The sequence below is a fragment of the Canis aureus genome, chromosome 19, assembly GCF_053574225.1.
Source record: "Canis aureus isolate CA01 chromosome 19, VMU_Caureus_v.1.0, whole genome shotgun sequence".
Classification (NCBI taxonomy): domain Eukaryota; kingdom Metazoa; phylum Chordata; class Mammalia; order Carnivora; family Canidae; genus Canis; species Canis aureus.
In genome coordinates, this window is record NC_135629.1 from 4,424,129 (window position 1) to 4,450,588 (window position 26,460).

At 53.9% G+C, this 26,460-nt stretch overlaps 1 protein-coding gene and 1 long non-coding RNA gene across 8 annotated transcripts in view; one reads left to right on the plus strand and one right to left on the minus strand.

Annotated features, from left to right (window-relative positions):
- IQSEC1 (IQ motif and Sec7 domain ArfGEF 1) overlaps positions 1 to 26,460 on the minus strand; it is a 379,425-nt gene that overhangs the window by 155,124 nt on the left and 197,841 nt on the right. Inside the window, exon 1 of one of the 7 annotated variants that reach the window (XM_077857663.1) lies at positions 13,315 to 13,578. The exons of the other annotated variants lie outside the window; for them this stretch is intronic. Coding sequence (XP_077713789.1) covers positions 13,315 to 13,337 — 23 coding nt within the window. The 5' untranslated portion in view covers positions 13,338 to 13,578. Of the gene's footprint in view, positions 1 to 13,314; positions 13,579 to 26,460 lie in introns of those variants that run through there. 7 annotated transcript variants of the gene reach the window in all.
- Positions 13,922 to 16,201, plus strand: LOC144289488 (uncharacterized). Its single transcript, XR_013357358.1, has 2 exons — positions 13,922 to 14,537; positions 15,331 to 16,201. It is a non-coding gene; the product is annotated as an uncharacterized LOC144289488 (long non-coding RNA).

Sequence of the window (26,460 nt, forward strand, 5' to 3'; positions counted from 1 at the left end):
CGAGGCCGAAGCCTTGGGTGTCCTTGGCCTACGGGGCGGGCTGGTGGCTGCAGGAGCGGCAGGTGGAGTCTGTCCTTGGCCAGCTGGGCAGGGCTGAGCCCTGGGGCGCAGAGCCGAGTGGGTGGATGGAGGGGCAGGTGAGAGTGGCGGTCTGTCCCAGCCCCTGACTCCCCCCCCCCACATCCAGCCTACAGAATAGCCAGCTGGGTGCTCCCCCGGCGCCTCCTGGCTGCCCCACAGGCATCTCTGTATCAGCAGCCCCTATACTGGAGGCCCATCTTGGTGACAGCACTGCCACCCACCCAGACCCCAAGCCCGACCCCTGCGGACAGTAGTCTGTGACATCTTTGATGCCTCTCTCTTCCTCCCTGCCCCCCAGCTTCAGGCTGACCCTCAGTGGGCCCTCTGCTCTGTCAACCCCTTGGCCTCCCCACTAGACCCCCTCTGGCCTTTCTCATCATGCCCGCCCCATCCAGCCCAGGCCTGGCATGGGGATGCCCTTTGGACAGTGCTTTCTGGATGAAAGAAAGAGAAACAGAAAACAAACTTCAGGCTGAGGGAGACAGTGTAGGATGTCCTTCCCCTACCTGACCAACACAGGGCTGCTCTGCACCAGGCTCCGGCCTGTCACAAAGGCCGGAGCCTGGCTCAAGGGCCAAGGGCCACCTCCTTGGCACAGCACCCCAGGGTGTCTGGCCCCTCAGTCTGTACAGAGATAGTGACAGAGCACAGAAAGGTGCGGGGTGTGGCTGGAGGGACGGAGCAGGGCCTGGACTGGAGGTCTTATGATCTGATATGCAGGCGATGTCAGTGAGACAGATGTGGTCCTAGGAGAGGGGGTGAGCAGTCCTGCTGTCCCCAAGCTGAGTCACACCCTGGCTTTCCACTGATGAGCTGAGTGACCCTGGGAAGAGCCCTGCCCTCTCGGGGCTCATGTCCCCATTTAGACCTGGGGCTGCCGGGCAGGGACACCTGAGGCCTGATGACAGGCTCAGGGCATGTCTGAGGAGTAAGGACAGGATGGAGGCAAGGGAAGGCTGCTGGAGGGGAGGGTGCCTTGCGTGTCAGAGCAATAGCCGCTCTGCCCGTGGGGTTCTGGGGTTGGCAGATCCTCACCCCCAGGCTCCAAGAGGAAGCAGTAGCCCTGAGAACAGGAGGCAGGGCACCCAGAGAACCCAGGCTTGATCTAGGGAACACAGCAGCTGAGCCCAGGACCCAGACCTGGACCACCCCTCTAGCCCACCGGGACCTTGAGATGAGCTATGCGCCTCCTGGAGTCTCAAGCTCCTCTTCCAAGGAAGGGCCTCCAAGCCCTGCTCTGCCTCCGGGGTGGTTCTGAGCCTCACAGGAACCTCCTAGTGAGTGCTCTATAAACTGGGAAGTGCTGTAGACAATCGTATGGTGCTGTTCATTCCAGTTGCTGAATCCCAGGCCAGCCGAGGCCCTCACCCTTGCTCAACAATTGCTGTCGCCTGAGAACCCCTGTGTGCTGTCTGTAGTCCTCCCTGTGAATCCTCACCCTGGCCTCAGCCTACCTGCCCCCAGAGCCCTTGCTCTGCCTCTCTTCTATGCTGCTCCTCCCCCGGGACTCAAAGCACAGACAGGATTTCCCTGCTTGAGGTGCTGGTAAAAAAGACGTGAGGTCCTTCTGAAACAGATGCTTTTTTTGGAAACACACAATGCCCTAGGCAGCTTTAAAAATTTTGTTGTTGTTGTTTAATATATACTACTGGGAAAAGAGGAAAGACCAAATGGTAAGAAAAATGGTTTTTGTTTCTAGGCCCCAGTTGGCTAAGAAAGAGGGAGGTGGAAGGTCAGCTTGTCCTGAGCATCGGGTGGGGTGGGGGTGGGGGGCCCTGGAGATTCATGCAGATACACCCAGCTGTAAACCCTGTCTTTCCAGGCGCACAGTCCCTGGACTCAGGTCAGTGACGCCAGGCTCTACGCTGAGGCCACAGCCAGCTGCCTGGGTGAAGGCCTGCCTCCCCGGTGCCTCGCTGTGGCTTCAGGAGCTCTGTGCATTTGCCCACTCCTGAGCTGAGGCCGCCAGCTTGGCCTATGTTGCCCTCTGACTCCAAACGTACTCAGTGGGCTGTCTGTGGCCTCAGTTTACTGCCCCTCCCCGCCAAACACACAACTGTGAATCCCCCTCTCACACGCCCAGTGCTGTGGTCCAGGTGGGGCTGACCCTGTCCACCCAGCTGCAGAGGCTGCCAAGGGACAGAGGCTGGCTAGTCGGCACAGGGCCTCCCCTGGGCCGTGGAGAGGGTTTCAGGAAGGGCCATGAGCTGCAGAGCTGACCAGTGAGACGGGAGGCCAGAGCCCCCACAGGGGACATGACCCCAGGGGAAGGCAAGCAGGATATGGTGACCGGAGTGTTGGAGCCCCAGATTGAACCACACCCCCGGGGTCTGCACGGATAGTAACCCTAGATGTCCAACATCTCTTCTTGTCCTTTGAGACCCAAAGGCTCCTAGATTCACGCACTCCCCAGCTCCAGCCTGGCTTCCTTCCCCTTCCCAGATGTTCATGTTTCTTAAGTCCTGGGGTGTCCCAAAGCCTATCCCCGTGCGGTGAGAATCCAGGGGAGGAAAGGGACAAGAATAGTATCTTAGGTTACAGAGGTACCATGAGCTTATTTACCTCTTAGCTGAATCCTGACGGCCACCCTGCAAAGCTGGAATTACTGGCTCCATTTTACAGGAAAGGAAACTGAGGTTCAGAGAAGTTAAGCTTTCTGCCCCCAGTCACACTGCCATCAGGCGGTGGCAGGTGAAGGGTTCCTCTGGAGCCGCAACCCTGGCAGTGGCCATATTGGAAAGGCCTCGAGAACCCCAATATGTTGGCCCCTTGGCTCTGCCGGGCCCACCTGGTCTCCGGGAGCTCCTCCAAAGCAGCCAGATCACCCAGCAGCTCTGGAGATGGTCAGGGCCTGGGGCTGACCCAGGCTGGGAGACCGAGGAACCGGGAAGGTGCCTACAGCCCTCTGGGTGACATCTGGGTGAAGCCGGGTGCTCCGCTCTTATTTATAATGAGAGCAAACGTGAGGAGGGCTCTCTGCGTTATCTCAGGGCCCAGCAAGCGTTGCAAGAGGCAGGCTGTGAATTGCAGTGAGGGCTGTGGTGATTAAAAATGCATCACTTCCCTTATTAGCCATTCCAAACAGATGCCGGGGCTGTCTTCACGAGGAATGAAACTGTTGGAGCCAATAAAACATCTTGCAATTAGCCATGCTCAGATTTGCCGCCCGCGGAGCTTGGAAGCTGCTCCGGTGGGACCCTGTCACAGTTGGGTGATCTGTCCCTCCGAGGACAGGCCAGTGTGCCAGCGTCCAACAAGGTCAGGTGTGAACTGATGGGTGGAGACACGGGGTGTCCCCAGCCCAGACCTCGTATGCCCAGCTCATCACCAGATCAGGGAAACGAAAGAGGGGAGGCCAGTGTCTGTCAGTCAGGTCTGTCCGGTGAGCCTGGTCCCCAAGGTCCCAGGTGGGTTGGGTCCTGAGCTGACACCACAGTGGGTCTGGCTTCGGAGCCACCGCCCCCAGCCTCACCTCACCGGCCTCGGCCCGGCTCTCCCTCAACCTGTGACGAGTCAATCTGCCAAAAGCCCATTCACTGAAAAGTCAATTTGCAGGACGACAGACTCCTCAAAAACACTTGCTTCCCTTAACCTTCTCGTTGTAGTTGGCTGGGTTACATTTTTGTCTGTAGATGGTATTTGAAACCATGTTTGATCTGTGTCCGTCCCAGCTCCCTGCTTCTGGGTGGGTGGCAGAGAACAGGGACAGGGGGCAGGGAAGGAGGAAGTGGCTGTACCATGACTCGTGGAGGTGGCACTGGGCAGAGGCTGGGCGGGAGGGAGTGGATGGTCGGAGGGCACAGGGGAGACGGCAGGTGGGGCTGGGCCTGGGCTTCGGGATCAGGGAGCCTTAGGGAAGAGTGAAAGTGTCTGGGGAGAGCTCCAGAGTCTCAAACTTCATGCCAGGGCTGATCAGGCCCCAGCTGGCAGCAAAAGGGGCTTATGTCATCTTTCTGGGAGGGAAAGAAGTTGGTCCCAGTGCCCCTGGTTGGGTTCAGCCTGGGGAGAAAGGGGTTAAGGGGTCTCACCTGTCAGGGCAGGGAGGGCAGCAGAGGTTGGTGACCATGGAGGCTTCTGAGACTGAGGGGGTTGCCATGTCCCATGGTCACCAAGGGTCTAGCCCTCCTCCAACACGTATCTTCAGCCTTTTCTTAAAATTAAACTTTTTATTCTGAGACCATTGTAGATTCACTTGTTCAAAATAATATAGAGAGAGCCTGTTTACATTTTACCCCATTTTCTTCATGGTAACATCTTACAAAAGCGCAGGACATTATCCCCACCCATACTGACATGGTCCGTTCCGTATCCTAGATTTCTCGTTCGACTCCTACTCACATCCACGTGTGGGCATGCAACGTCTGCATAATGTGTGAGCATGTGTGTGCATGTGTGGTTAGTTCCATGTACTTCCATCAGATGTACAGGCTCATATACCCACCCCCATGGTTAAGACACGCAATAGTCCCATTACAAGGCTCCCTGGTCCAACGTCCCATCCTTTATAACCTTCACCATGGGCTACCCCCTCTCTGTTATGAGATGAAGCTTATAAATAACATCTATCTATGCATATTTTACAACAAAAGTCAACAGAATGCTCTCGATGTAACAATCCAGAGAGAAAAGAAGGACAGGAACCCACAAGGGAGTGATAGGGGACCAGGCATGGTAGTGGTGGGTCTGGCTGTCCCACAGGGCAAAATGAGGACATCAGTCGTCTGTCTCTCTAGATGGCAGTGGCTCCAGCCCTGACCGATACAGGGGGTTGCTGGCAGGCCCATGCCACGAGGGGTGCTGCCCTCAGTGAAGTGATCCTTTGAAAGGTGACAGCTCTTGGCAGAGCTCTGGACATACCGAAGTCTGATCTTCCCTCGACTGTGAGAAGAGCAGTTGTGTTCTTGGAAAACTCGACGTATGTTAAAATCATATGAAACGCATTTTGTGATTTGGATATCGAAGAGAGGGAGGGCCCAGGCTCAGTTAACATGGATTTTTACTCCCATGAATATGCTGTTAGACATTTGCGCAGGTTCTTGGCTGCGTAGGCCCGCCCCACACACTATCAGGCGCTAGCACCTCCGGCCCCTGCCAACCAGACGCCTTCCCGGAGTCCCCCAGAATGCCTGCCAGCATCTCCAACGGCCCCAAGGAGGCAGTGTGGCCCTGCTGAAAGCCCCTGGCCTTGACTCTCCATCCCCACGCTGGCAGCTCCACCTGCATCTGTCTCTCCAAGGGCAGGGGCTGCTGCTCCCCCATGCTCTCGCCCAGGCCCAGTGCTGGACAGGTGCTAATGAGTGTGCTCAAAAGGGCGGACGTGGACAGTCAGCCAAGGTGACGATGGCAAAGCTATGAGAAACTGGCCCTCTTGATGCCTGGTGGGTCAGGGCTTCCCACCTAGAAGGTATAGTTGGTCACCATGTCCCCCAAACTGAGGTTTTGGGGGTGAGATTTTATTATTTATTTATTTAGAGAGAGCATGAGCTGGGGGAGGGGCAGAGACAGAGGGAGAGAGAGCATCCCAAGCTGATGTGGGGCTCGATCCCATAACCCCGAGATCATGACCTGAGCTGAAACCAAGAGTTGGATGCTTAACTGACTGAGCCACCCAAGCGTCCCCCAAACTGAGCTTTTAATTGGCTCAAATCCAGAACTGCCAAGCAGTAACCAAAAACTAACTTGCTTTGTGTAACTGGCTTGGCAGCTGAGGCACTTCGATAGTAAAGCACATACATATCTGTAAATATGCAGAACTTCTCTGAAGGACCTGAAGAAAGTGGACACAGCAGTGGCCTCTGGGTATGAGGGACAAGGAGGGAGGGGTCTGGCTTTGCGCTATATATAGACATCTTTGTGCCATGTAGAGGAATGAATTCTCTCTCAGTTATAAGAATAATCACAAAAAAGTGCATTGAAGCAGATATTGCTTGTGTGCTTAAACATTTTTGAGCACTTACTGTGTGCCAGTCACCTCCAAAGGGTCCAGCCCCCCTGGGCTGCCTATGTCCTGGAGGACTGGGTTCTGGGTGGGGGTACCTAGAGCTCCGTAATCTCCCGGGGGTCCCTGGGGCTAAGCGATTCGTCAAGAGGTGGGGAGGCTGCATCACTCAGGCTTTATCAAAGAAAGGGTGAATTGAAACCCCAGTGAGAGACCATGTTGCACCATGAGGATGGCTATTATAAAAAAATCCAAAACATAAAATGGCAAGTATTGGTGAGGATGTGCAGAAACAGAAATACTTGTGCACTGCTGGCAGGAGTGTAAAATGGTGCAGCCACTGTGGAAAACGGTGTCATGGTTCCTCAAAAAATTAAGTATAGAATTACCATTCATTTTCCACACCAGTGTTTCCATTTCTGGGTATATACCCAAGAGAATCAAAAGCAGGGTCTTGCAGTGTGGTACTGGCACAAAAACAGACACATAGATCAGTGGAACAGAATAGAGAACCCAGAAGTGGACCCTGAACTTTATGGGCAACTAATATTCGATAAAGGAGGAAAGACTATCCATTGGAAGAAAGACAGTCTCTTCAATAAATGGTGCTGGGAAAATTGGACATCCACATGCAGAAGAATGAAACTAGACCACTCTCTTTCACCATACACAAAGATAAACTCAAAATGGATGAAAGATCTAAATGTGAGACAAGATTCCATCAAAATCCTAGAGAAGAACACAGGCAACACCCTTTTTGAACTCGGCCATAGTAACTTCTTGCAAGATACATCCACGAAGGCAAAAGAAACAAAAGCAAAAATGAACTATTGGGACTTCATCAAGATAAGAAGCTTTTGCACAGCAAAGGATACAGTCAACAAAACTCAAAGACAACCTACAGAATGGGAGAAGATATTTGCAAATGACATATCAGATAAAGGGCTAGTTTCCAAGATCTATAAAGAACTTATCAAACTCAACACCAAAGAAACAAACAATCCAATCATGAAATGGGCAAAAGACATGAACAGAAATCTCACAGAGGAAGACATAGACATGGCCAACATGCACATGAGAAAATGCTGTGCATCACTTGCCATCCGGGAAATACAAATGAAAACTACAATGAGATACCACCTCACACCAGTGAGAATGGGGAAAATTAACAAGGCAGGAAACAACAAATGTTGGAGAGGATGCGGAGAAAGGGGAACCCTCTTACACTGTTGGTGGGAATGTGAACTGGTGCAGCCACTCTGGAAAACTGTGTGGAGGTTCCTCAAACAGTTAAAAATAGACCTGCCCTACGACCCGGCAATTGCACTGTTGGGGATTTACCCCAAAGATACAAATGCAATGAAACGCCGGGACACCTGCACCCCGATGTTTCTAGCAGCAATGGCCACGATAGCCAAACTGTGGAAGGAGCCTCGGTGTCCAACGAAAGATGAATGGATAAAGAAGATGTGGTTTATGTATACAATGGAATATTACTCAGCTATTAGAAATGACAAATACCCACCATTTGCTTCAACGTGGATGGAACTGGAGGGTATTATGCTGAGTGAAGTAAGTCAGTCGGAGAAGGACAAACATTATATGTTCTCATTCATTTGGGGAATATAAATAATAGTGAAAGGGAAAATAAGGGAAGGGAGAAGAAATGTGTGGGAAATATCAGAAAGGGAGACAGAACGTAAAGACTGCTAACTCTGGGAAACGAACTAGGGGTGGTAGAAGGGGAGGAGGGCGGGGGGTGGGAGTGAATGGGTGATGGGCACTGGGTGTTATTCTGTATGTTAGTAAATTGAACACCAATAAAAAAAAAAAAAAAGAAAAAAAAAAAAAAAAAAAAAAGCAGGGTCTTGGAGAGATGTTAACACGCACCTGTTCACGGCCATGTTACTCACAATAGCTAAAGGTGGAAACCACTCAAGTGCCCACTGATGGATGAATTCATAAAGAAGATGCAGTCTATCCATATAGTGGAATATTATTCAGCCCTAAAAAGGGAGGAAATTCTGACGCAGGTCACAGCAGGGATGAACCTCGAGGACATGATGCTCAGGGAAAGGAGTCAGTCACCAAAGGACCAACACCTCATGATCCCACTCACAGGAGGTCCCTGGAGAGGTCACATTCCTGGAGATGGAAAGTAGAGGGAGGGTGGGCTGGGGTGAGGAGGGAGGGGAGTTAGGGTTCCATGGGGACAGGGTTTCAGTTTGGGAAGGTGAGAAAGCCCTGGAGATGGGTGGTGGTGACGGTCGCACGACAGCGTGGTATATTCCATGCCACCAAAGTGCACACTTAAAAATGGTGAAAATGGTACATTTTATGTTATGTGTATTTTACCACAACTTTTTAAAAAAGCTTATCGATTGGTGCTTTGCCAGGCCGGGGCCTGTGGGGACGCGCTGAGCAACAGAGGCAGGGCCGTGCCTGGGAAGCCCCCAGTCTGCCGGGGGGAACTGAGAGGCAGTAGTTGGTGACCAGAGAGGGACCTGTGCGGCAGCAAAGGGGAGGACTGTGCTCAGCAGTGGGGGGGCCAGTTTGCCTGGGGGAGCTGGACCCTGGGGTCGGAGGTGAGGGGGAGAGAGAGCCTTCCTCGAGGAGGGAGCAGCAGGAGTGAAGTTAGCTCCCCTGAGAGCACTGGGTAGGAGTGGCATGCAGCAGGGGTGGCTCAGGAGAAGCAGCAGGTACGGGGGGCCATGGAGCCAGACGAGGCGGGGGGTGAGCAGAGCCACCCCACTGCTCCTCAGGGCCATCCCCTCTCTTATCTTCCCTCAATCTCTCGGTGGCTCAGGCCTCTGTGGCCTTTGGAATTTGCTGCTCTACACTGCTGCTGTTTATAGTAACTGCTCCACTGGGCCTGGCACACAAACTGGGTTGAGTGAATGAATCCGTGCGTGGACAGTGGCCCCACAGTGACCACGTGCGACGGACAGAACTGGGTGTGTGTGACAGAACTGAGCCAGAATGTGTGAAATGCTGGCCCCTCTTCACCCAGCCTCCAGCCTGTGCCAGCATAGCTGAGAACAAGCAAGAGCTGACCCTGTCTCTCTACTTCCAGAGGACATCGCTGGCCCCGTAAGGACAGGAGGCCTGCCTGGGATCACAAAGCAAAGTGGGGGCAGAGCTAGAGTGGATTGTCCTTCTTTTGCTCTGTGAGACCCTGGGAGAGACGTCGGGGCAGGGGTGAGTGTGAGGCAGAGGGAGAGGCAGCAGGGGCCCATGAGTAGGCGAGGTGAGGCACACAAGGGAAAGTGGGGCCTGGAATGAGCCTGCTGGGTGCTTAGTCAGCACCCAACAACAATGCCTCTAGGCCCCCATTGGCCACAGCAAAATCTGTTTGACCACGACCTAGGGGCGTTCTCTGGCTCCCCTCCTGGCTCCCGGGCGGCCCCCTGCTATTAGCAGACCCACAGGGAATAAGCCACATTCCTCACCCAGCCTTCAGACAGCAAGTTCCTGCCCCCTTGCAGTTTTCCTGATGGTCCAAATGGGGTGTGGAGGTGTGAGGGGACCCGACACCCTAAGTGATGTCACAGTTCTCTGGGGATATGTGTGCCCTGCTAAGGGCACGGGGAAAGGACAGTTGAGGGCTCTGTCCAGCCTCTCCCCCAACACCCCCCCCCAAGTCCAGAGACGTAACCATGGCCCCCACCCCTGATCAGAACTCTCTGTGGCTCCCCATGACCCAGTGCCTGCAGAGAGAGCCCCCTCCTGGTACTCTGGATGACTCTTGCCCTGGGTCCTGCCCACATTGTCAATGTCATCTGTCACCGTCTCCTCCCTCACACTTGGGGCTCAGGGCAGATGAAATTACTTTCAGTAGAACAGAGCACTAGAGCTGGGATTTGGGGTCCGGCTTCAAGTCCCACTCTACCCTGTCACTGGGTGTTGTGTGGGTGTTATTGGTGTTATTTGGTGACTCAGTGGCATTGCCAGTATAGCAAGGATAATAACAGCCCCACCTCCCAGGGTTACTGTGAAGGTCAAATGAGCTAATGCCAGCAAAATGCCTGCAATCATGGCCTAATATTTGCATACCTGGGGTGTCCCCTCCTACTCATCCCATCTGCCTACTGTGGGATGTGGTCACCCTCCCTGTCTCCAGGTTATCTTCCCACCCAGGCCCTTGGCACTCTGCACGGACACTGTTTGTTCATATTTATTTTTCTCACTGGCCAGCAGGCTCCCAGAAGGCAGAAACTATTTCTTACTCAGCAATGTGTTTTATTGCTTCGGGCAGTGCCCGGCGAAAATCCATCATCCATTCACTCATTTGAGATTTACTGAGCAATTATTATATGCCCGTGCTTTCCTAGATGCTAGAGGCAACAGCAGCTAACACACTGCCAATCTCTCTGCCCTGACATGGCTGGCATCCTAGAGGTGAAGATGAACCAAGCAAGCAACAAGGGAACAGAGCAGTGGGCAGATGGAGACTGTGCTGGCCAGGGAAAGGGCAGGGGAATGTCAGGTGGCATCTGTGAGCTAGATTTGGTGGTTGGAGCAAAACCTTGAAGGAAAGGACAGAGGGGCCATGGAAGTTCCAACCAGAGTGAGTGAATGAATGAGCAAATGAAAGAATGAATGAACGAGCAGGAGACTGCCCCATTCCAGCCCCCTAGCACACCCCCCCAGCAACTCTGAATTTCGCACTCTGCACACTTCAATGTCTGCCCCGAGTCCAACTTCCCGTGTTCAAGCAGCAGGATGTGACATGCCCATAAGACGGCAGTTACCATGCTAAGTGTAGTTACAGTCTGAAGGGGGCTGACTTTAATTAAGACACCATTAATTAAACTGTCAGTACAGTAATGACCTCAGTTGTTAGCAAATTTGATTAAGGAGCCGATTCTTGGAGGCCTCATGCTTTCCCCCCATTTGGCTAATAAATCTCTCGTTTTCCTTGTCAGCCTTTATTCTGTTCACTACACCACGGCGTGACTGAGCCACCAGGCCGGTGGGTATCTACTCTCCGCCAGAGCCCGAAGTCCATAACCCTCTCTTAGGGCCCACTCCCTGGGACCCAGAGAGTGGAGGACAAGAGAATGGAGGCCAGGGGACACCCTGATCCTGCCATGCACGTGGACCCTGAGCAAGTGTGTCAGGTCTGGCATGTGGTGTATGGGGGCGGGGGGCAGGCAGTGGGGGTGCTCAGTGTACAGCAGGAAGCAGCCATGTGACTTCAGCCCAGCTCTTATCCTCCCCGAGCCTCAGTTTCCTCTTCTGTAGGATGACATCAACAATCCCCCATTTTACAGCAGTGGGTGCGAGCCAACGGGTCAACAAGGCAGAGGAGGCTCTGAGGCGAAACAGTGCAGCAGCATGTCGGCAATATGCTACCGTGTTTGAGTTTCCAGCTGCCCTGAAAGTTAAAGAGCTAGAGATACTTAGCTCCCCATCCCTGCTCCTGCTCAAAAAACATTGAAAGCCTTGGGAACAGAGGTTGATCAGCAGGGGCTAGGAGGGTCGAGGTTCTGGGTGAGGGTGAAGTAGGGAGCAAACACACCCTGAGGGCCCACTGTGCGGCCTAATCAGGCAGGCCTGCTCTGGGGCTCAGATCTTGACACAGAAACAATGGGGCAATGGCTCCCCTCCAGTCACCCCCTCCCAGCCTCTGCTGTACCCATAGATTTGGTGGCAATATGTGGGGGAACGGCCTGGATGTCATGGTACCAGACCTTGGGAGCCTGAGAGCTGGCGAAGGGTAAAAAGACCCACACACATGAGAGGCCGGGGGTACGGAGCTCCCTCAGGAGGCCTTCCCTTTGCACTGGCTCAGGCCCTCTCCCAGGCAAGTGGCGGGACAGACTTAGTCTAGGGACAACCCTGCCAGGGTCTATGCATTAAAGTGCAGATTCCAGGGCTCTGGACAGACCGAATGAGGCTGCACCAGTATTGAGATGATGAGTGGAATCTGTGTAGCGACTGCATGCCTGGCAAAACCACAACCAGATAGGCTTGATGAACTCCCGGGCACGGGCAAAGGTGTGGCAAGAAGAAGACTGCTCAGGAGGACCTGTTCCCAGCAACAGTGGCGGATGTGCCACGCCGGGAAAGGATTTACTATTTGTTTCCAAAAATACAGCTGGGGCCTTGTCACAGGGAGTGAGAATGCTGGGGTGTTCTGCTCACATCAACAAACCAACCTGTGGGCTTCTCCACTAAAAAAAGCAAACGAACAACACAGCAAACCATAGACACAGGCCACCTTCATCACCTCCCCCCACCCCCGTCACCCCCCGCAGGTGCTGCCTAATGAGGAGCTCCATAGGTCCTTATGGTAGAGTGTTCTGAGGCCTCCGAGTGGCCCCTAAGATGTCCCCTTACACAATGTTCCAGGCCTCTCTTTCTAGTTCTGGGGACTGAGCCCAGTCCAAGAGGATCCAACTCTGTTCTCTAGCTGTACAAGGTCCGAGGCCTCTGAACAGCCGTGCATGGCTGAGGCCCTGGGCAGCCTGGCCATGACAGGTGGAAATGTGGAGCCGGGTCTCACCCCTATAGCTTCAAGTCCCAGAGGACGGATCCTGCGGGGCCAGAGGTCGCTTGCCCTGTAACAGCACAGTGCAGAGCCTCAGAGAGCTTCGAGGGAAGCCAACATTCTAATCCAATGGCCCCTGGGAAGCCTAGCTTAATGAGGCACGGGCTTCGGTTTCCATAAATACCCGGACCCGTGATGTCACCACCCCGTGCAGAGTTTAACAGCTTCTGCCGCTGGCTGGAGGCCCAGCAGACAGGTGCTCTGCCGCCGGCCCACAGAACACCTGCGTGGCCCAGGAGGACACCAGGGCCCCCTGTTCAAGACGGCGGGCTGGGCCTTCACCTGTCCGTGGAGGACACAGCATCCTGTCCCCACCCCAATCTTCCGGCCAGCCTTCCATCGGGCATGGCTGAAATGCTGGCCACGAATGAGCTGGGCACAAGAGGCTTCTTCCAAATAGACATGCTGAGGGCTAGACCAAAAGCCAAAATGGAAGCAGTGGCGTTGAAGATGCTGTGTATGGATTTGGGGGGTTACCTGCCCTCAGAGAAAAGGAATTTCACGGCCCGATGGAGACCTGCTGACTAACAGCCTTTTTCTCTCCGTCACCACCACCAAATACCTCGGCTGACACCTCTGCCCAGTGGCCAGCTCTCCCTGCAAGCCAACTGCCTGGCAGCCCGCCCCTCCCCCTCCCCTCCCCTCCCCTCCCCTCCCCTCCCCCCTCCAGCTGCGGGCTCAGCCGAGCCCCCTCCGACCTCTGGCCCCCACTGTCAGGCATCAACCTGCCACCTATACTCACAAGCAGCGTCTTCTGCAAGCCATCCTGCCTGGGGCCGCCTCCCCTTCTCTCTCCCTCCAGGTGGGAAGGCTCAGCGTGCGGAGAGGAGGCGCAGGGTGCTCAGGCGAGAAGTGGAAGGGAATAAAATTAAATCGCGGGCCGAGTCACATTCCCGGGGGCGGCCGGCTCCCCCGCCCAGCCTGGGGCGGCAGCAGGGGGCGGCGGCCGCGGGCTCCGAGGGGCCCGGGCACCGCAGGGCTCACACCGCGCCCGGGAGCCTGCGAAGCGGTCGGGTCACCATGGTCGCGGGGGTGGGCGGGGGCGTCGGCCTCGCAGCTACCGGGGACCACCTCGGGCTCCCTCGCTCCCGCACATCCGGGGTGGCTGAGCGCGGGGAGGAGGGGGCCCGGGCAGCTGAGCTCGCTCGGCTCTCGCAGCATCCGGAGGAGGGAGGAGGGGCGGGCGCTCGCGAGCCTCCCCCTCCGCCCTCCCCCGGCGCCCAAGGAGCAGCGTAGTGCGGCCGCGCTGGACCAATCGCCGCGGCGCTCGTCGCCATGGCAACCGCAGCATCGGGGCGGCCGCCGGCGGCCCTCGCCGCAAAGTCACCCGCCCGCGGAGAGCGCGCCGCGGTGCGAGGCCTCCCGGCCTCCCGGCCTCCCGCCCGGTCCTGGCCGGCGCCGGAAACCTGGAAATCCTGTTGCTAAAGTGCACGCGCTGCCCGGAGCCTGCGAGGACGCTGCTTTCCAGGGTGGCTTCTCTGCCTTGGCACAGAGGCAGGCCAGCGCGGAATGCACAGGCTGGCGCTGCCTCCGAAGGGCCTGGGGGCCTTGGCCAGCCGCTTGCCTTCCGGGAGCCTCGATTTATGCTACTGTAAAATGGGATCATAATGGCCAGATCACAGCGTTCCAAGAGGGCTGGTCACACACAGCAGCTGCAGGGGTGCACAGCTGTTATCACCTGTGCTGGCCATGTCCTGGAGCCAGGGAGAATTTCTGGTCTAGCTGTGGTGCCCACTCACTCACTCACTCACTCATCCGTTCAACGAACACCCCTGACCACCTGCCCTGTGCCAGGCACTGCGTGTGCCCTGGCAACTCACGGATGAAGAAGGCAATGCTGTCGTAGTATTTACATCCTAAGAGGGAGATAGGAAGTCAGCATGGAGTCCAATATATACTTTTACATGGTAAGGATGAGGACAAAAAGCAAAGCAGAAGACGTGGAAAGGAGGCAGATAGTGAGAGGTAAGGAGGAAGCCATCTACATCAGAGGGGGTGGTCAGGGAACGCCTCTCCCAGAAGGCACATGTGGGCTGAGACCTGAATAATGGAAAATCTAAGGAAGCAGCATTCCAGGCAGAAGGAAGAGCTAGTGTCAAGGTCCTGAGGCAGAAATGAGCAGAGTGTATTTGAGTAACATTGAGGCCAGGGTGGCTGGAGTGGCTGAGCCGCGAGGAGGTAAAAGTGAGAAGGTCCACATCCATCCTCTCCCCCCCAGGTTCACTATCTCAGATATATACACATTTAGAATTTTTATGTTCATTATAATCCTTATGAAAACCTCAGTTATCACTTTATATTATTTTATTTTCCTTTTCATCCTATTTTAAGGGAAGAAAATTAAGGCCAGAGGTTTAGCAGCTGGCCCAGAGTCACATAGCTGGTGAGTGGTATTCCAGGGATGTCTGGCTCCAGAATCCTGGCTCTTTTTGTTTTTTAATTTTATTTATTTATTTATTCATGAGAGACACACAGAGAGAGGCAGAGACACAGGCAGAGGGAGAAGCAGGCTCCACGCAGGGAGCATGACATGGGACTCAATCCCAGGTCTCCAGGATCAGGCCCTGGGCTGCAGGCGGCGCTAAACCACTGAGCCACCAGGCTGCCCCCCCCCTTTTTTTTTAATTTTTTAAATTCAGAATCCTGGCTCTTAAGCACCTGCAAAACTTCCTCGTTGGGAAGATTACATGAGGGAATAGGTATGAATGCCCCGCCTCTGGTTGGCAGAGGGCCATTCCCTTTTTCCTATTCTCTCTAGACTCTCAGACCCACTGAATGTAGGGGAAGGAGGGATGCTGCAACCTTGAGTTTTATTCCTTGCCTGACAGTGGACAACATAGAGCTCAGAGATGGTGAGTGACCTGCCTGAAGTTGCACAGCACTGAGTGGCAGAGGTGGGACTAGAACCCAGTTCTTCTGGCTCCATGTCCAGTGTGGAGCAGTACTAGAGCTGAGCATCTGAGTGAGTGTGGTATATGGCATCAGCACTACACGATGCTTCCCGATTCACCCTCTGGAAGCAAATCTTTGAATGACCAATCTTTCTACACGTGGACTTCCCTCCCTGAGAAGAATGTAGTCATGGATGTAACTCACATTCTGTGAGCTTAACATGTTACAGATTCTGCTGGGGGATCTCTCTCCAGCACCTCTCTCCGAACTGGAGATGCACAAGATTTTAATGACAATGCAAACTTAACAACAACTACAACCCTGAGGGCTTCACAAGGATCCTTTTATCAGATCTGATGTTTAGTGAATACTCAGAGGCACCTTCCAAAGTCAGTTGATTACCGCTCCCACACAGAGAGGTCTCACCTCTCCACAGCAGCAGAGCCCACTCAAAAGCCACATCTCTGTATCTCTGTGACTCCCAATCCTGGGCCCTAGCAAGTCCCCTCACAATATCCTCAAAGTGAGGATCATTTTATCACATCTATTTTCCAGAAGAAGAAACTGAGGCTCAGAGCACAGCCCCTGATTGCAGAGCCAGCATCATCATCCCTTTTTCCTGGGTTTTCTGGTCCACTGAACCTCCTGGGTCAGGGGGTGGTGGTGGGGGTCATGACATCCGTCTGCATATTCATTGCTCTTTGGCACTTCCTCCTTATAAATTTACATGTCTCTTTCTTCTGTTATGTTGTTATTTCAAAGTAGGGCAAATGGTGAAGACCCCAGCATTCAGAAACAAATGCCAAGGGTGTAGACAAGTGTTTACAGGACACCTGGGCTGTTTTGATTTCTGATGGTGGTGGGTCAGGCATCAGGGAGTCTCTAGAAATCATGGAGCTGACGCCTAGCAGGAACTGGTGTTGGGACAGCAGCAGCCACTCACTCTCCAGGTCCCTCTGGAAATGCCCACAGCCCCCACACCACCTTTTAACCATGGACCCCTGGAAGCAACCCAGACTAGGATGAGAAAGTGGTTGAGAGAGAGCCGTCCAGGAAACTGTCCATATCCAAGACTCCCGTCCCCGACCTGCAGGCCAAGAGACACATTCACACAGGGAGCGTCTGGCTCCTGCACCCTGCTGCCGACGTGCCCCCATGTGTCCCCAGCATGCAAGGACCAGATTGGACAGAAAGGGCTGGAGCACAGTCCACAGGTCACAGCACCTTCCAGGCTGGCAGCCCTGGAGTCCCAGGGATTGAACCTCTCCCATGGGGGCAGAGTGGATGGAACTCCAGAACTTGTCCTCAGGCCAGCAATGGTTCTAACCATGGAAACACAGAACCCATCAACATTCTGACTCTTCAAAGCTCAGACTCACAAATCTTTCAAATCCTGGATTTGTTTTTCCTTTTAGGTTAAGCTTTACATTTTATTTTTTTAATTTACTTTTAAGATTTTTATTTACTTATTTGAGAGAGAGAGACAGCATGAGCAGGAGAAGGGGCAGAGGGAGAAGCAGACTCCCCACTGAGCAGGGAGCCCAACTCTGGGCTTGATCCCTGGGCTCGATCTCAGGACCCCAGGATCATAACCCGAGCCAAAGGCAGATGCTTAACTGACTGAGCCACCCAGATGCCCATTGAGCTTCACATTTTAAAGAAACAAAACCTGAATGGCACAACTAACCTGAAGATCTCTTCTCTGTGAACCAAAGAAAGTCCCCTGACCACTCCCCTTGCCCACTTCTGCAGAGGTAGCTGATGTCCTCTGTTTGGAGCACATCCTTCCAGAACTTTTGCTATGCATGTAGTTACCTTTATAGGCCTATAAACAGTATAAAGAATTATTTGGACCCTAGAAAATGGGATCATATTAAATTGCAAAATTTTTTAAATTTTAGTTTCACGACACCCAAAGGCACAATAATAGCTGCAGTGAACTCTGTTGTACCCAGCAGCTACCCCAAGAATTAGGACATTCTGGATCTGAAGGAAGCCCAACTCGGGGGCTTCTATCTCTTCCCCAGCCCTTCTCTCCTCACATACACACTGAATTCACCCTGAAGTGAATGGTTCCTACACCATGCTCCTATCCATGTAGGTGCCTACAAAGGGCAGGAATGCTGGCCCACGTTTTTAAACCTTCTTTACACAACGGGGATCACGCGGCCTGTCGCTTTCTGCAATTCTCTTTCCCCAGATGGAAACTCTAAAGCAGACTCTTCTTTGCTGAGTTGCCAAATCACAGGCTTTTCTGATCCCAGTCATGGGCCAAGGCTCTCAGAGCTGGGAGGGGCCCGGTAGGCTGGTGCACAGTTTGTCCTGGAGCCTGTACCCACCCCCTTCCCCGCCGCCGCCGTCCCCGCTCCTCCCATGCAGGCAGCAAAGGAAGGCAGCTACAGCAATTCTCTCTGGGAATGTGCGTGGACTCCCAGAAGCTAGGCAAACACCCTGCCTGCAGTGCACCGAATCCCACCGAGGTGCCCTGTCTCCGGTCCTAGGGGAAAAGCCCAGCCCCTGCCCCAGGACAGCTTTAGCAGGGGTCCCCGACGGGCTGCTTGTCCAGGCCATATGGAGCCCTGGAAGCCCCGGGACTGGCATCAGGGTCTGCTTTCCCACTGCTGTGCCAGGCTCACCAAGGATGGCCCTGGTCCACGGAGCTGGCCAAGGCCCGTGAGGAGCGAGGGGGCTGTGGCCAGGAGGACACTCCCTGCAGAAGCTCCCGATGCATCTCCCAGGCAGTACTGCTGGGGGTGAGGGGGTGTGGAAGTCGGATACTGCTTGGTGTGCCCGCTTCTGTAGAGCTGGAACTCTGTGTCCTGCTTCCCCAAGGGCGAGAACCAGCAGGAGCCGAGGGTGCTGGGAACAGCCCCTGCCCTTCTGAGCCTCCACTCATGAGCCTGCGAGGGGCCCCAAGTGGGACGGAGGATGTGACCATGAACAAGATGCACCATTAGCCAAGTGCTGGCCGATCTGAGGCCTGAGTGGGGCGAAGCAGGGCAGCCGCAGACCTTAGGCCAGGGCTGATGGGTCTGCGTATGCCCCGGCGTGTGGGATCCCACTCTCTCCTAATAGGTGCTATGCCCCCTCCCGCTCCCCTTCACAAGGCCAAACACCTTCTCAGCAGGCAAGATAGCCTCGTGGTCAAGGCTGGGAGCCACCTCTGCCTCCAGCCGTGCGACTCTGGGCAGGTGACCCATCTATGCATGGAGGCTCACAGGGCATCTCCCTCTACCTTCAGGTGAGGACTAAACACGTTTACAGGTGCAAAGCAGTCAGACCATGGCCTGCTACAGCCTGCTCGTGCCCAGAGTGTTAGCCAGTGTGGTTACTGGTCTCGAGCCTTCTGTGCTGCTGGGAAGTTCACAGAACTAGAAGTTCTCTGGGCACTGGAGTCTGAAGACCAGGCTAACACCTACCTCCCCTTGCCCCCAGCTGAAATGAGAGCATCCGGTAAGCCCCTAAACCAACTTGACAGCACCTCCCACTTCTCACCTTTCTGACTAATTTGGCTACTTTTTTTCTCAAATCTAAAAATAGTTTTTATTTAAAAAGCTCAACTTTCTGCATCGTGTCCTTGATGGGCTAGTCACACCACCAATACACATTCAAAGAAATAGGGTTATGAAAGCAAAATTGCTCTCCTGAGGCCCTCTGTTTGCCTCAGGAGTCTGAGGGTCCCCAGCTGGGAAACCCCGTGCTGATGCTGAGGATACCAGGCAGGGTGAGCACAGGGCAGGTGCCAGGGCTGGCAGTGAGAAAGGTGCTGCTCAGGAGCTGAGTCAGAACAGACCAGGGATCTGCATGGCAGTGTTTGGGGGAAGGCCACAGGGCTGTTGGTGGTCACTGTGGGGTTGGAGACTGCTCTTTCCCCTTCCGGGAAGCCCTCCTGCCTGTCTCAGCTAGAAGGTTCTGTGTACGTGCATGTGTGTGCCTGTCTATCTCTCTGGGTCCATACTTGGTGATTTGCACCGCTCCTCAGAAACAGAGTGGAAAGGTCTCTGATGTGTATGAAGGGGGCAGCAACCCTCTATGGCCACCTTAACACCCTTGCCATAGGCTGGTCTACAGGGCCTTCTCCTCCTGGGTCTTTACGGGAATCTACAGAGCCGTGCTGCACTGTGAGTGTGGTTGGGGACCAGTAAGTGTGGCCACCCACTGTCCAGCCCCTGGCTCCTAGGGCCATGGGCATTCCCCAACCACAGAGCAGCACTAATTCTCCATCCACTTGTATCTTCACCCATAGAATGCTGACTGCTGCTTGCTTTGGGCCAGGTCCAGTGTAGGCAGTGAGGGTAGCAGGGTGAGAAAAAGCCACGTGTCCTGCCTGGAGGAAGGGAACATGTCTGGAGGCCTGTGGTGGACAGCCAACCTCCCTCTCCCTGCCCAGCCGCCTCCCCTCCTGGCAATCACCCCTGCACCTGCTCAGTGTCGGGGGCTCAGGCAGGGCCGAGGAACAGGCCTGGCACTCAAGACTTCACTGGCATTCGGGAGAGAGCAACTCTGAACTTGAGCTCGAACTTCAACCTGAAAGATTATGAGCCGGCACTTTCCCTGGGGCCTCTTGAGAAGGAGGCCAGTGCAGGAGAAGCCAGACTCAGAGCAGAAGGACAGACTCAGTGTTGGCACTGGAGCCTCTGGATGCAGCCATGCCTGAAACTGTGAGGTTATATGAGCTGATCATTCCATTTCATTTGTGCCAGTTTGCAGTGGGCCCCGTGTCACTTACAACCGAGAGTCGTAGTACATGTGCCTTCTAATAGCTATGATTCCAAGTGAACACTATAATACTGAGTGATTGGGGCGCCTGCGTGGCTCAGTGGTGGAGCATCTGCCTTTGGCTCAGGGCATGATCCCGGGGTCCTGGGATCGAGTCCTGCATCAGGATCCCCACAGGGAGCTTGCTTCTCCCTCTGCCTGTGTCTCTGCCTCTCTCTCTGTGTCTCTCATGAATAAATAAATAAAATCTTTAACAATAATAATAATAATAATAATAATAATATTGAGTGATTGTTGCAATGGAAGCGTACACAGAATACAATGTAATACGAGGGAAGAAGGGCCAAGTTTCTTTGAGGAAAAGGGATACAGGAAGGAAAAAAGGGTAGGATGTTGATGCTGACTCTGAAAGGATGACTAGCAGCTTGTCATACAAGCAGATGGAACAGCATGTGCTAGGCCTGGAGGTGAGAAGCACAATAATGAGGGTCAACTTACCTAAGGGTGTGCATGTCATTGTGAGGGTAATGGGGAGCCACAGAAGGATTCTGGGTAGAGGAGAGACATGTGACTAAGTAGATCCCTTCATGGGGTATGCGTTCAAAGGGGAGAGGTTAGAGGCAGGGGGACATTTCTTCTCTCCCCTCCCACCCTATGCTGTATGCGGGGCAGAGAGAAAGGCTGGCTGGCTGTCTACCACGGGGCTCAAGACATGCCAATCCCTTTCTCCAGAGGCGCACAGGAGGAGGTGTTCGGTGGACGGAGAGATGACCTCTACCCCTTGTGGATATGCTGGGGCACAGTGCCTCGGGGACACCCAGGGGAAGCATCCAGGAAGCTGTAAGAATCTGGCTGGAGGCACAGCTCCAGGACAGAGGGGTGGGAAAGAAGAAGGAGGGAGGGGGGAGGGCTGTACAGAGACCTGGGCACATAGACTTTTATGGGAAGAAGTGAAAGCCAGCACAGGAGGTGGAGAAGAAGCCGCTGGAGCAGTGGGTAGAAACTTGGGGCGCTCCTTGCCCACAGGTGCAAGCTCCACACCTTCCCATAACACATCCCCATGTGAGTGCACTCACCCCCAGCCCTGGGACTGGGCTCTGTTCCCAGCCCCAGGCCTCAGATCCTTCCTGGGGATCCACCATCTGCCCTGCCTTGCCACAGTGAGTCAGTTAGGCCCTGCCCCTGCCGCCCCAGGGATCTGAGATAACACAATGGCATTTCTTAACAAAAAAAAAAAAAAAAAAAGAATCCCAGGGTGTCTGGCTGGCTCAGTGGTTGAGCGTCTGCCTTTGGTCCAGAGCATGATCCTGGGATCTGTGATCGAGTCCCACATTGGGCTCCTTGCAGGGAGCCTGCTTCTCCCTCTGCCTGTGCCTCTGCCTCTCTCTGTGTGTCTCTTACAAATAAATAAATAAAATCTTTTTTTTTTTTTAAAAGGGATGTTTACAAGCAATGAAGTTAATGGTTGTTAGTTAAACAAAGAAGCAGGTTATCAAAGTGTGTATTTGGTATGAACCCTGCAATGTGAGTGTCACACACAACTAGAAACATGCCTGGAAGGACACATGCCAACATGCCACCTTTAAGAGTCAGCACCTCTGAATGATGGAAATACCAATTTTATTTCCCTTTTCATTTTAATTTATTTTTCATCATTTCTACAACATCCTTAACTAGAATAAGGGGGAAAATATTGCTTTCTGCAGGGACTAGCACCCAGGTTTGGAGTGAGACGTGAGTTTGAATCTAGCTCTCCCCTCGCCTGCCTCGGCCCTGGCACGACGTCCTAGCTCCTCTCAGGCTGGTTTTCCCTCCCAGGATCCATCCCCGCCCTTCACGCAGGGCTGTGTGGGGACCAAATGAGTGGATGTAGCAGCACACCAGGAAGAGTGGGTGCCTGAGAGAGGGTGTCACACAAAGATGAGCAGCATCCCTGGGGGTCACAAAATCAGGACGCTGTGTGGGCGCCTGGGTGGTGCAGTCCATTAAGCATCCGACTCTTGGTGTTGGCTCAGGTCATGATATTGGGGTCCTGGGATTGAGCCCTGCATAGGGCTCTGCAATCGGGGTCTGCTTCAGGATTCTTTCTCTCCCTCTTCCCCTCCCCTTACTCACTGGCATGCTCTCTCTCTCTCTGTCTCTAAAATAAATAAATCTGGGACGCCTGGGTGGCTCAGTGGTTGAGCATCTCTCTTCAGCTCAGGGTGTGATTTCGGGGTCCTGGGATCGAGTTCTGCATTGGACTCTCTACAGGGATCCTGCTTCTCCCTCTGCCTGTGTCTCTGGCTCTCTCTCTCTCTCTCTGTGTGTCTCTCATGAATAAATAAATAAGATCTTTTTTAAAATCTTAAAAAAGAATCAGGATGCAGCAAAGGTGACCCCTGGGCACAATGTGCAACTGGCTGGGTGCTGGCTGCAGCCCTGACTGGGTTCCCACTGAACTCAGCACCCGAAGTAGACACCAGGGCCCCTTTCAGAGCCCTGATACAGTTTTCAAGTTGTGTTGTAGATGTAAGTCCCCTTGCAGCCTCTGCCCCGGGTGCTCTCACCCTCTGTTACAGACAGATATAGAGGCTGGACATGAAACCTGAGCTTACCTCTGGAACCTCCCTATGAAGCCAGTTCCTGGCCTGAGGGGCATGTGGGAACCCAGGCTTAGAGTGAGGCTCCACTGGGCTCCAGAGGCTGGGGGCAGCGGTCCAAGTTCTTCCAGTTGTGCGTGAGGCCTGGAGGCCAGGCTGGGCCTGCGGAGAGGACCATGAGCAGGGCTGACCCTGGTGAGCCGGGGCCTGCGGTCTCCTCTCCCCATACCTCCAGCTGGCTCTGGGCCTGCGTTCCCTTCTGCCAGGCACCTGCTTGTCCCGATCATAGAGGGGGATTTGGGAGGGGTTCTTCTCTAGGCCAGCTGGGACTGATCTGGCTGCTGACCTGGACTGCCGAGGGCACCCGTGTGGGCGGGCTGGGGTCCTGAGTCACCCCACACAGAGGGACACAGCCCATCTGGCCTGAGGGTTCCCAGGGCAGACTGGGTGGCACCGGCAGGGGCACAGCAGGCATGGACTCTGCTCTCAGGCCACAGTTCAGGTCTCAGCCCCCTGCTTACCTGCTGTGCGACCTTGGGCAAGTGACTGTCCATCTTTGTGTGTCAGTTTCTTACCCTGGAAAATGGGAAAAGCAGATCCCCGTGGAGAATGAGCATAAGCAGGACTGCAGGAGATGTGCCTGCCACAGCACACACTCTGGGAAGGCTGAGCTCGGGGAGGGCATGCTAAACATCGGCGTCTTTGGCCTTGAGAGGTCTCGGTCTCCATGCGGTTCAGCCTTGGGAGAGTGGTCAGGAGGAAGCTGGGTACACAGAGCCATCCCCGGGGGTAGGAGCCAGAGGGAGTCTTCTCTGGGAGGGCAAGATCTTTCTCTACCCGAGTTGGGGCACTGCCTGGTCAGAGAGCAGCACGTCATCTTGCACAAACACAAATCATAGCCATCCTGCTCTGGCTTCCTACGGCCCTCAGGATAGACTCCACGCCTGCCCTGGCATCACGGCTCTGCCCCTCTCATTCACATGCTGACATTCATTCCTTTTCCCGTTCTGTTCTGTGCCAACCCACTCCTGCCCCAGAGCCTTTGCATACATTGTTCCCTTTATCAAGACACCTTCCCCCGAGATCTCTGCACGGCTCACTCTCTAGGTCTCAGCTCAGAGATCACCCCCTTGGGAGGTATTTCCTGAGCGCCCTTGCTGAAATGTTCCCCACCCCCCATCCCATGCCCATTTTATTTCACCCAGAGCATTTAAAATCATCCTGTTTAGTTGTTTTTTTCTTCTTTTTTCATCTGTCTGTTTTCAAGAGAATGTTGGGTCCTCAGCGTCAGAGCCCACCTGTCTTGGTCATCGTGGCATCTCCTGGTACACTGATGGGGCCTGGCATATAGTAGGGGCCTAATAAGTGTCCACCACCTGGAATCAATGGAGATCTCAAGCTGTACTACCTGGCTCATCCCATGGATCAGAGGGAATAGCGGTATACCAGCCTGTAGCTTCTCATTATTCCCACATGCCTCAACCTTTGTGGGTTTGGTAAAAATCCCAGCCCAGACAAACGTTCTTCCCACAGTCTAAATCTGCACAGGGTAATTACTTGCGCATCCGCACTAATAATAGGTCTTATGATTATAGTTTATTTGCTGCGATTTTAGTTAATGGACCGGATGGAATATTTGCATGTGGAAAGATCCCCGGCTATTTCAGGGAGCTCCCAAACTTGCCGCTCACAGGAGAAGAGGCTCTTGGTGCAGAAAGAGCCCTAAGGGCAGGCAGGAGGCCTGAAGACGAGCCCTTCACCTCCCTCAGTCTCCATCTCCTCATGTATAAAATGGGGTGATAACACCTACCTTGCAGGGAAGGAGTCCATGGGCCAATCTCAAACCTCCGCTGCCGTGAACATTGCTTCATGGGCTAGCACTCTTTGCACCAGTATCCAAGCAATGGCTTGCTTTATGCTGATTTTTTTTTTCTTGAATGTATTTAAATGGGAAAACTTCCTTCCTGCCTTAAGTGAAAACCAGGATCCTTTGTCTGAAACATATCTTGTGGAAGAGCATCCCTGAGATTTTTCGACACATTGATGGGTTTATATGGTCATTGTCCGTCTCTCCCAGTGGGTCGCCAGCTCCTTTATCTGTCCTTAAACTGCTGAGCCCCCAGGAGCACACAGCAGGTGCTCACCAAGTCAGTATGAATGAACTGATGGTGGTGCCCGCCAGCAGGAGAGCTGAGGGCACGAAAGGAGCTGGCCATCCATGCGCCCGTTCATTCCATGTGTATCGTATGAGCACCTACTATGTGCTGGCACCTAGTGGGTGCCAGCACACAGCAGTAAATGAGACGATATCTTTTTGGCTCCTCTCTACTTCCCAGTCTCCTCTCCTGGCTCCTTCTTGTCCCCTTGTCCCTGGCCACTTACTGTCCACACTCACCCCCTGGTGGTCTTATCTAGCCTCCTGGCTTTGTAAACCACCCAGATGCTGGTCATGCCCATGTTTATATTTCCAACCTTGACCTCTCTGCTAACTCTGGACCTGAGGTCTAGGAAGGATCTTCTAGGACAGTGTAAGATCAGCATCCCCATCTCCTGTGAGGCCTGCTCCCCCTGTTCTCATTCTCTCTCTTGCCCTCTTCTTCTCATACCCCCCTCCTCACCTACCTGCTCTGGCTTCTCCGTGCCTCCATAGTCCAGCCTGGTCCTGGCCACCCTCTACGCCCTGAATGATCGCAGAAGCCTCCCTATTCCCTGATTCTGGCCTGGTTCTCGGCAGCCTATCTACAGATAGAAGCCAGGTTTTATCCTTTGTCTAAAAGTATCCAAGGCATGTAAACTGTTCTACTCAGCACCCTCCAGGGCTCCTGCCCCACGTAGAGTAAAAGCCGAAGTCCTTACAATGACCCACAGGGGCCTGCATGATCCCCTTGACTTTCCTTCTGTCCCCCTGCCCCTTGCTCACTGTGGCCCAAGCACAATGGCCTCTTCTTTGCTTCAGCCTGCAGAGGCCCTTTCCTGCCCCGGGGCTTTTGCATGTGCTGTGTTTATTGCCCCCCAAGGGGAATATCAAAACTATTTAACAACAGGCCCTAGCCCTGACCACTCAGAAACACCTCCTGCAACACTGAATATCCACTCCTTTGTTATAAGTCCTGGGGACACACGAGGGGAGCCAGGAGTGGGGCTGGACAGGGCGGCAGCAGCCCCAGGGGCCATTCTGGGGCACAGGCAGTGTCTTCAACCTACTGCATGAAAATATTTCAATATTTTGACAAAGGTATATACACCTGCTGAACCTCAGCCCTGACTCGGCCTGGCCATCTCCTCTCCCAGCCATCTCACAGCTTTGTCTTCTTCCAGTCTTTGTTCAAGGTCCCCTCCTCAATGACACCCTGCCCGATCCCTTCCCTAGTATGCACTGCTGGGCCCCATCCATGCCTTTTCCCCTTAGTGCTTGTCACCACCAGAACTCTGCAACTCCCCAAGTGGAAACAACACAGGTACCCATCAACACACAAATGGATAGACAAACGTGGTCTATCATACAATGGGATACTATTTGCCCATAATAAAGGAAGGAGGTTCTGACACAGGCTACAATGTGGGTGAAGCTTGAAAAATCATTGTGCTAAGGCGTCAGACACAGAAGACCACAGATTGTATGATTCTATTCATACGAAATGTAGGGAATAAGCACATCCCTAGGGGCAGAGGAGATCAGTGGTTGCCAGGAGCTT